Source organism: Megascapheus bottae, chromosome 3 (assembly GCF_031878675.1).
Source record: "Megascapheus bottae isolate mThoBot1 chromosome 3, mThoBot2.hap1, whole genome shotgun sequence".
Lineage (NCBI taxonomy): Eukaryota > Metazoa > Chordata > Mammalia > Rodentia > Geomyidae > Megascapheus > Megascapheus bottae.
The window spans coordinates 3,000,243-3,011,351 of record NC_143511.1 but is presented as its reverse complement, the minus strand read 5'-3'; the positions used below and the strand labels follow the sequence as shown (position 1 = coordinate 3,011,351).

Here is an 11,109-nt window from a genome sequence, read left to right as displayed (position 1 = left end):
TTACGTTGAGGGAGGAGAACTTTTGTCCTGGAGAATGATGAAGATTTTCTCTTTCAATAGGGAAACATTTTCCAACACACTGCCATTAGGAATGGAAGGGGCAGCCGGAGGCACCTGATGCATTTGACGTTTGCAGGTGGGTCTGCCATGGAGTACTGGCTCCCTGTGTGCCATGGCTGTGAGATGCCTGTGGTTAGCAAATAGCACATTTGTTGGCTCTCCATGCCAGCCTGTGCCCTTCCTGTTCTTCTCAAGGTTACTCTGACCAGGACAAGCAGCTTCTTGCATCCTGGACTTGACACATGACACGCTAGAGCAGGAAGCTTTCTCGTTGAGGTTCTGGCCCTGAATATGATCTGTCTGGGTTTGCTTTTCTGCCTTCTGTTGAGTTTTCCCAGACTTCACGGAAGACAAAAAGGGTCCTGGGGAGCACGTAGTATCTACTCCATGCCTCTGCACTCCTTTCACCCCTGGGACTTTCCCAGTGTCTCTGGGGACTTTCTGATGTTCAGTGTTGGCTGGAATAGCAGCTCTCCCTTTACCTAGGCTTCTGGCTTGCACAGATGGAGAACTGCCCTTTCCCAGGGAACTTTGTCCTTTACTGTTTTTACCTGTACTAAGCCACTGAAAAAACTGCTTCATGTGGGTTCTGAAGCGGTTTTCATGAGGAGGCCGTACCTTCTGTGACAGTGGGTGGGAGGATTTTGTCCCAGGCCTCTCCTTTGCTTTCTCTTGAGGATGCTGGGTCTGCTTTCTGGGTTGTGATGGTGCCAGCCCTGTATCTCCTCCACCAAAGTCCCTTGATTTGGGTGTTGCAGGGCTCATGCCCTTCTTAACTTGTGGCAAATTCTTGCCTCGGCTCTTGTGGAGGTCACTGGTGGTGCAAGGCTTCTGTGCCTGCTCCCTGCTGATCTTTGACTTGTCCTGTAGAGCATGTAGCACATGGGAAGTTGCCACATCCCCACTGGAATCACCAGAGTCAAAAGTAAACAAACTCGGGTTTTTCAAGTTATCTGACTCCAGAGGCTGGTCATCCTGAAGACCCTGGGCCTTTCCTTTCTTTCTGCTCTCCATTTTCAATTTCAACTCATCAAAAAGTTGATATTTTAAGTCTGGGAGATCAGGACCACGGGGACCCAATGTTCCCTTTAAGGGACATTGAGTAGTCAGTGCCGTTTCCACGTTTCTCATATCAACATCTGTCCTTAGGGAGCTCTTGCACTTGCTGACCTTTAAGGTGGTACTGGCTTGTGATTGATAAAAACAGAGATCCTCCACCTTAGATAGCTCCCTAGATTTTTCTGTGCTAGCCATGGAAATATTTCCCAACCTCATGCTTTTTTCCTGAGGTGGTTTTACCCTTTTATCAGAAATTTCTCTCTTACTCAGTGGCTCAGATACAGCTTCAGTTGACCTTATTTTTACTTTCTGAATGGCTTTGTTGGTGATGTTTTGTGTTTGGCAAAGCAAAGGATAATTTCTATCCATTTTGTGAAGATCTACAGGATCATGCTTCATATCACGGTGTGGTTGGGATCCTTCCTCTTGTTTATTTTCAGGTAAGACATCAGGATCAGGAAAATCTACAACACGGAGTGGTTGGGATCCTTCCTCTTGTTTATTTTCAGGTAAGGCATCAGGATCAGGAAAATCTACGACGTAGGTTGAATTTGTTGATCTTATCTTCTCTTCACTATCAAAATTTTTGCTAAGAGGCTGAGAGAAACTAAGTTGAGAATCCTCCCCAGAAATGGAACTGGATGGGGAGGGAAGTTTCAAGTTGGAACAGGCCTGGTATGGATTTTCTTTTTCATTAACAATTTCTACGGTTTCACGGATTTTCTGGAGAAGACCATGCATCATCTTCATATAGAAAAACTTAATACGGTCTTCCAAAATAGTTTGCTTGCTGGAATCATGGAAGGAAATGTTGGGGGGTATGCTCAAGCTGCTCTCCACCCCCATTAACGGTTCCAGTGCCGTCTGTTTCATTTGGCTAGGGGATTTTTCCCGGGAGGGAAATTGCATGTTGTTGAACATCAGTGAACCAGTTGCAGTGCCAGGAATCTGACCTTTACTGATTTCTGCAAATTTCTTGTCCCAGTGTTTTTCCAGGGCATCTTTGAGTTGTTTATGACTCATTGAGGTATTTACAGTATTCCTTGACATACTCTCTGTGTAACTTTCTGGGCTTGACTCTGAGTCAGATCCTGAACTACTATGAGAATCACCCTCTGAATCACTGGATAGATGGTCTGTGGGGCCAATCTCTGGACTGTATCCCTGTTCCTTCCCCACTTCCTCTTCTAGGAGAGGTATTTCTGAGTTCTTCTCGTCAACGCTTTCCGGTTCAATCGATTCAAAGTTTGGATGTGTGCTGCTCTGAAATTTCAGGGAGGAAAACCATGAGAGTCCCTGACTGCTCTTAGACTCAGAGCTCTGGGGAATGTCTGCCCTAGAGCCCTGGGGAATGTCTGTCCTAGGACTTATCCATGACAGAGACTCTTGGATCCTGTGTGGCAGGCCCCAGCAGTGCTGGATGAGCCTCTTTCGAAGGTGATGCTCTAGTTTTTGCCGCAGTTCACTGGTGAGGGGGAAATCACCAGGAAGGATGGACACTGTAACATTGGCCTGGGAATATTGTCTGGCCAATGAAAGTTGTGGAGCTGGAGAACAAAAGTCTTCCTGAGATCCCCGGACCACAGAGGGTAAACCCCACACATTCTCTTGCTTTTTCCGCAGTATATTATGTTCCATGTGATGAATTTCAGAGGTTGTAAGGATCTGTGTCTCACTCTGTGGTCCATGAAAACAGACTCCACAGGCCCTAACCTGGGGTAAGAGAGAAGGTGGTAGGACTGGAAGTGGAGATTGAAACTGGGCCTGGGCCTGGGCCTGGGACATTGGAAGATCTTGGCACAAGGTTTCAGGTAAGACTTGAGACTGGATATCAGATAATGGCAAAGGTTTAGGGTTAGGGAAGATGGGGGATTCATGGGCTGTGGCGACGTTGGAGATTATATTAAAGAAGACAAGTTTTAGGGTACAGTCACCTAAGGCAACAACAGCAGGGCTCAGGGACTCACTGTGTAGTGATGGGAGGCCCCAGAAGTGCTTAGCAGATGATTTTTGTCGTGAGTGGTCCTCATAGGGATTTGGACCTGGGGCCTGCACGTACTTGTGTAGCTCCTCTTGCTTGCCTTTGGCCATCCCAAATGGAAGGGAAACTGCCAGGTCCTGCTCCTCAGCAACAGACCCTAACACTTTCCCTACAGAACTCAATAGCGTATCATGTTTTGAAAAGGAAGCAATTTTGTTTTCCCTTTCTTTCCACATCAATAAGCCTTCTCTCTTCTTAATTTGTGATTCCAGGAATTTAAGGACATCAAGTCCAACAAATGAGAGGTTACAAGGTTCTACATAGTAGGTTGGAGTGCTATCTCCTGCAGAGGCCTCAGAAGAATGAAGGTCAAGACAATTCTGCCTGGCCTTATGTTCTACCAAATCGGAAGAGAGTGTGTTTTTCACAATAGGCTCACTGCAGGAGAATCCTGACACCTCGAAGCTGGAAGAGTTAGGGTCTCTCATTGTTGAGTCACAGGTGGACAACCTATCAGGGCTGTCCACAGTAGACAAAGGGCAAACTTGTTGGAGAACAAGTTCTCCTCCCTGAGTAGGATGTGCTAGGGGAGGGGAAATTAAGGCAAGTTGCTCAGATGGTGAGGGGTCCACTGGGAATTTGATCTCTGTCTGAGAAATTGGTTTGGATGGTTCAGACTCTTCCAGTGGTGAGGATGAACTGAAGTCCTTCAAGGGAATGTCTTGGTTTGGTGAGGGTACAGAAAAGGTAGGCGTAGGGGCTCGGATTGGTTGTTCTGAAGGAATTGCTGAAAGAGCAGTAGTCAGAGATGATGACTTTTTCATGGGAGCTGGGGAAGCGGATGGGGACAGAGCACATGCAGTTTCCTTCAGGTATGCCTGGGAGAGCAGACGACTGACCTCAGCAGTTGTTCTGTTGCATACCTCACAGAAAGGGTCAGGGCAGAGCAGTTGCCGAAAGTGGGTGGTATCATGTTGTAGGTTCAGGGGGCTGCAGGAGACAGAAGGGACCAAGCTGTATCTATGATTAGCACAAGGATGAGCGGGCCCACTGACCCCGTGGTTGTTGGGCTGCCGGCTACTTTCTTCATGTTCTCTAACATCTAGGACCTCTCAACACAGACTAGAGCTTCTCCCCAGAACCTTGCTTCACATACCTTTTCTGGCTATCCCTCCCATGACTGAGATGGGTGGCACTTCATCCCCAGGACACAGAGATCAGAATAGAATGGGAAATCATAATCACCTTTTCAGAATAGAAAGAAGCTTCCTCCCTTCCTCTACTTCTTCCTGGTAACTTCTCCGATCTGGAAAACCAGGACAATGGATTAAATGTTTATTAACACTGAGGTTTTACATCATATTTCAAATGTCATGTTGTATAAACAAGTATGCAAAAAAGGAATCTCTACATGCAACCACTGACACATAAATTTAGGAACATAATTAAATTAAGCTGAGTGTTTTTTATGGCATAGATATGTCTATAGAATATATATCCCATCATAAACTTGTATGTCTATCTAGACATATTTATATCTCCAAATTCATGTCAACGAGCTGGAGTATGTTAGTATTGAGTCATGCATTATTTGGATCTAATATCCATATTGAAAGAGACGGTGCACCCTCTGTTCTGACAAAAATCATTTTTGGTGAGCTTAAATCAGATAGGAAAACAACGTACCTCGAAATGCTCTCCTCCTCTTCCTCTTCATTATTCCCTGTCATTGAGAGCAAAAAGAAAAGAATGAGGTCTCAGGACTCATTTCTATTGCTCCTCTTTGTAGCGATTTCTGCTAAGCATCATTCAATAATAAGATGTCTCCACATTAAATTCAGATTTGATTCTTCCTTTTATTTTTTTATTATTTTTCGCCAGTTGTGGGGCTTGAACTCAGGGCCTGAGCACTGTCCTTGGACATTTCTCAAGGTTAGTACTCTACCATTTGAGCTACAGCACCATTTCCAGCTTTTTTCCATATAGTGGTACCAAGGAATCGAACCTGGGCCTTCATGCATGCTAGGCAAGCACTCTACCACTAGGCCAAATTCCAGGCCCTGATTCTTCCTTTTATTAGCTTCTAAAGATGATCAAGTATGTTTACTTTGTCTTCTTAAAGAAGGTCTTATCACTGGGGTTTTGGGCTAGAGGTCCTCTGCTAGAGGAGGGCATAGAATCTGCAGCCAACAGCCACACTGCACTCCCCACACTGTACTCCCCCTCAGAGGATTCTGAACTGTGGGCATAACTCAGGTGCCAGGCTCTGCCCAGAGGATCTCAAGAGGTCAGCGCTACTCTCGTGACCATCTCAACAGGAAGAAAAGCCTGGTGATGGTACAGGGGCACCCAGGACCAAATGTTAGGAGCCACTGTTCTTCACATCACTAAACAAATGAGAGCCACAGTGTCACCATGTAAGCCCTTTCTCTAAGACCCTCCAACACAGAGAGGTGGTCTATGGATTTCAGATGGAAACTTTAATCCTCCGTAAGTCCTCCATGCCAGGCAGCACACCCTATGACATGGGTGCTCTGTCTTCTTTTCGGACTTTCTCTTAGATCTCTGTAAGATAGACTGACTCATTCATTCAGTGATGTCAAGCTAGAGATGGGAAACCCAAAAGACTCTCTGGGGGATTCTCTCATATTTCCTTACCTTTTGGATGTCCTTTTTCAGGAGTTTTGGTGATGGAGGTTTCAATAACCGGTAGCACAGACATAGGAGTAGAAACCACAAGGCACTTAGAAAGGTGAACCTGGGGTCTCCATTTAAGAGAAGTGAGCCAAAGCTCAGCCATGACTCAATATGACTCTTCAGAAAAGAGAAACCATTTTCCATGTTCTGGATCTTATGGCTGCCTGAGGCATCTGAGCCCCTACAGGGCAGGGGCTCATCAATACCCCCTGGGCTGCATCACAGTGCAAGGCAGAGTCACAGAGGCTTCTGAGGGTGGGGGAGGGGCCGTGTGAAGAGGGATTGCCCACAGCTCCGCCCTCCCTTGCTATTTGCCAGTTGACCACTAGGGGGCAACCCTGTCATATATTCCGAATCATTTCCCCAGGAGGAATCTAGTTAATTTTGTCTGACCTGGTATATGCAAGTCCTGAAAGTGGAGTTTATGGAAATAGAAATGGCTCCCACAGAGCCCTGTGAGTCTTCTCTGTTACTGGATGATCTGATGGGATTTCAGGACTGATATGGAGACCCGGGATCTTGCTGGCCAGGTCCCGAGGGCCTCATAAGCTGTATCTGCCTACTTCAGGAGGCAATATGAGACTCTATTACAGAGCTCTAATTATCAAAACAGCTTGGTACTGGCACAAGAGCAGGCCTGTAGACCAATGGAATAGAACTGAGGACCCAGATATTAAACCACAGACCTATGGCCACCTCATCTTTGACAAGGGAGCCAAAAAAATAGAAGGGAAGAAAGACAGCCTCTTCAACAAGTGGCGCTGGCAGAACTGGTTAAGCACCTACAGAAAACTAAAGTTGGATCCTTCTTTGTCACCCTGCACTAGAATTAACTCCAAATGGATCAAAGACCTCGAGGTAAAAGCCAACACACTGAAAACTTTACAAGAATTAATAGGAGGCACACTAGGCCTCCTTGGCACAGGGCGAAACTTTCTCAATAAGAACCAAGAAACACAACAAATCAGAGAAAGGCTGGATAAGTGGGACTGCATTAAACTTCTGTATAACAAAGGACATAGCTAATAAATTAACTAGAAAGCCTACAGAGTGGGAGAAGATCTTCACTAACCATACAATGGACAAAGGGCTCACATCTAAAATATATCAACAGCTCAAAAAAATTGAATCACTCCAAAACTAATCTCCAAAGTAACAACCATCCATTAAAAGATGGGCCAAAGACTTAAAGAGAGTCTTCTCTGAAGAAACAATAATGGTCTATAGACACATGAAGAAATGCTAGAATATCTCTGGCCATAAAAGAAATGCAAATCAAAACAACTCTAAGATTCCACCTCACTCCAGTTAGAATGGCCAGGATCAAGAAAACTAATAACAACAGATGCTGGAGGGGATGTGGCCAGGAGGGATCACTACCACACTGTTGGTGGGAGTGCAAACTCATTCAACCACTATGGAAAGTGGTATGGCAGTTCCTCACAAGACTAAACATAGAGTTTCCCTATGACACAGCAATTCCACTACTTGGCATTTACCCAATCATCCACAAACAAGGGCATACTAAATCCACTAGCTCAATGATGTTCATTGCAGCACTATTTGGAACCAACCCAGATGTCCCTCAGCTGATGAGTGAATCAACAAGATGTGGTATTTATACAGAATGGAATTCTATGCTGCTGTCAAAAAGAATGACATCGCCCCATTTGCAAGGAAATGGAAAGGCTTAGAAAAAATCATATTAAGTGAAGTAAGCCAGACTCAAAGGAACATAGGCCCAATAGTCTCCGTCATTTGTCATAATCAATAGAAACTTTGGGCTCTCCTAGCAGAGATTTACAACAGAACAAAACCTAGAGACCTTAGGCCAAATAGTATGACACTAAATGTAAAGACCTCTGGGATAAGGAAACAAAAGCCATATAATGAGTGATTGTTGTCCGTAATGTACGATGTTAGTGCTCATCTCTTTTGCCATCCCTTGGTTATCTCATATTGTTACAATATTTCACCTTGTTATCTGATATAATATACTTGATTGGTTATTTGAAATTGGATAGTGAAGGGGGGGAATCAAGATGCGTGGTGGGGGGAGTGGGAGAGGGTGGGTGGGAAATGGGGACCATGTCATGAGAAAAGGTATCAATGTTTGTGAAGTTATGCACCTTCTTCTGGTGAATATAATGTAACCCTCCTATTAATCACAATAAAAATTATTTAAGAAAAAGCTGTCCAACTATCCAAAGTGATTATTTGTACTATTTTCTATGCTCATCATCAACATGTGTGTTCTGTATTTTTCTCTGCTACAGTGGGATGATCACACCTTCATGGTTTCAGTATGTACTAGTTGGCACCACAGCTTTGGGGCCTGTAACAATACAGGACAACCTAGTGGAAGTGAGCCTGCTAACTCCCAGCAGCTGTGTGACAACGACAGAGAGGGAAGGGAGCCCCAGTATCTCCTGCATGGGCACACCCCAATAACATAACATCCTTCCACCAAGCCCATATCTCAAGGATCCCACCCCATTCCACTAGCACCTTAAGTCTTTGTGGGATACTCATCCCAGTCTAGCACCTGTGATCTTAACAAGAGCCTCCCCTAATGACTACTGATGCTACATCTTTCCATGTCCTAATTTAGCAATCATATGCCATATCGCATAAAGCGACTGTTCAAAAAAGCACTAGTTCAAAAAAGTAAGATGGGGCTCATCTCCTAGTATGCACATACTAGGCAGCTTCTTCACCACCGAGCCCCAACTTCTGCCTTTTCTAATCTGGCCTCAGCAAGTGCTTAGTTCAATCCACAATACCAGAGAAAAGAAATCCTTATTCAGTTTTGGTACACATGTTCATCCAGGTACACAGATGTAGACATATTGCCGATACGTTCTCTATAGTCTGTCCTTTTGTTAGCTCCCTTTGAAAGCAAACTAAAGTCCAATGCATTCTATTTTTCCCAAATATAATTAATTCATGCTCTATGTCCTTGACAAACTTCAGCTTTCAGAATTCTGGCTTTTCTCTATAGCCCACATGCCATTTGGAGTTTATTTGGTGTGGAAGCTGCAGTTTGGCCTCATCTCCTTCCACACAGATGTTCTGTGTTGTACCACCTTTTGGAGTGATCCTCGATCTTTCACTGAATTATTACACTTTGGATTTAAAAAGAATTCTTCAACTACTTCTGAATTTTCCATTCTGTTGTATGCATTTACCTGTCATTGTCCCTAGCACTTTGTAACATTTCTTGAATTTCATCCTTTAAAAAATTATCCTGTCCATTCCAGGTCTTACACACATCTATAGAAACTTTAGAAATTAGTTTGCTAATTTCTAAAATCCTGATAGGACATGGCATGCCAGGATACCCTGGCAGTTCACTACATGAATGTGGTGCCTGTAATACCTTCGAGGCAGATCTAGTCTGTGCACAGCTGCTAAAACTCTTGAGATCCCCAGTGGTATTTGGTGTGTGTTGCTGCTGAGCTAGCTGATGAGTGGCAGCCCATAGAAACCTCAGTTTGGGGCTTGTACCCAGAAAGCCAAAAGCTGCATCAAAAGTTTGGGGCTTTCAAATAATGAGTGATTGTTGTCCTTAATGTACTATGTTATCCCTCATCTCTTGCTGTCCCTTGGTTATCTCATATTGTTACAGCATTTTACCTTAATATCTGATATATTGTATATATGCTTATTTGGTTATTTGAAATCGGATAGGGAAGGGGAGGAAACAAGATGAGGGGCAGGGGTGGGGGAAGGGAAATGGGGACCAAGACATGAGAAAGGGTATCAATGTTTGTGAAGTAATGTACCTTCCATCTCGTGAATATAATGTAACCCTTCTAATAATTACAATAAAAGATATATGGGGGAAAAAGGTTGGGGCTTTGCACCTGGAGAAACAGAGGTCAAGGCAGTGTTGATCATCAGTGGCGAATCATGTAACTGCTCAGGCCTACATGATAAAGTCACGGTGAAAAAAAAAAAAAACAGGGTTTCACAGCACTCCGACAGGGCTCTGAGATAAAGGAGAGTACTGACAAAGGAGTTGCTATTGATTGAATCAGTTTATGAATACATTCCATCTTGATCAATGCCATCCCTTTCAACATTCTCACCACCCTTCCCAGTCCACCAACCCCTCTTTCCCTTACATGTTTTATGAATTAATTTTTTTTGCCATGTAACAAACAATGCATCTTGATCTGGATCACCATTTCAACAGCTTCTTTCAACCCATCCCCTTCCCTTAATTTGTACCTAATTTGTACCTATCAATCTACAAATACACTGGGTGGTAAGCAATGGGTTACAAATGAATTAACTTGAGTGTAATAGACTTTATGGAGAGCACAAATTATACAATTCCTTTAAAAGACTAAACCAAAGTCAACAAAGTACCAGGAAATGAGTACTTGCAAGAGGGGAAGATGGAGCCAAGGAAAGAGGGATATTTCATGGTTTTGATGCTATTATAAACTGGATGTCCTTTCAGTGGCCTACTGCTATTATCTGGAAATGCAACCTATTTTGTCCATTGTCCCTGGTTCCGGTGACTCCGTTAACCTTGTTAATTAGTGCAAATAACTATTGATACCTGGAGAATTCCTTCATAATTTTGTATTCTCTAAATAGAGACACTTTTACATCTGGTCTGTCCTGACTTTCTTTCTCCTACCTGAATTCACAGGTGAGGATGCTCAGAACACTTTTGTCTCATCCTCAATGCCAGAGCAGCAGTCAGTCTTAAATTCAGTATTGTAGTCATTGTATGTTTTATAAAAAGAAAAAAAACCTTGTGGCTCACACCAGTAATCTTGGCTATGTAGGAGTCTGAGATCTAAGGATTGGAGGTTGAAATGAGGCTCTGTAAGAAGTCTGTGAAGCTATTATTTCCAATTAACCACTATAAGCAAAAATAAAGTGGAGGTTAAGTTGTACCAGCCTTGAACAAAAAAGCTAATAAAGGACAGTACCCAGGCCCTGAGTTCAGGCACAAGTACTGGGAATCAATCACGTATGGAGTTTCCCTTCTTTCCTATATGCTGAGATTTCAATGATAACGGAGGAGCCTTTTGCTTAAACTGTGATCTATGTGTATGTCCTTGCCTTATTCTACTAAAATAACTAATTTTCCTGTAGATCAGCAGCTGCAATCCTGTCCTAGATAAAGGGCCCTGTCTCATCTTTCCCAGGGACCTGTCTGTACTCTTCCTCAAGACCCCACATAACCTTGTTCAGCTAACAGCGCTCTCTGTTCTTCTACTTTCCATACTTGTCACTCTCCAGACAAACCACACCAGGAGACCAAGTTCATCATATGGCCACTGTCCATGTTT

At 43.8% G+C, this 11,109-nt stretch overlaps 1 protein-coding gene across 1 annotated transcript; it reads right to left on the bottom strand.

Moving 5' to 3' along the window:
* LOC150064797 (spermatogenesis-associated protein 31D3-like) lies at window positions 1–5,958 on the bottom strand. The gene is made up of 4 exons (XM_090329018.1): window positions 5,759–5,958; window positions 4,787–4,823; window positions 1,657–4,202; window positions 1–1,146 (listed from the first exon to the last, which is right to left on the bottom strand). The coding sequence occupies exons 1-4, from the start codon at window positions 5,939–5,941 to the stop codon at window positions 1–3; spliced, it is 3,912 nt and encodes a 1,303-aa protein (XP_090185144.1). The 5' UTR covers window positions 5,942–5,958.
* Window positions 5,959–11,109: the final 5,151 nt, after the last annotated feature.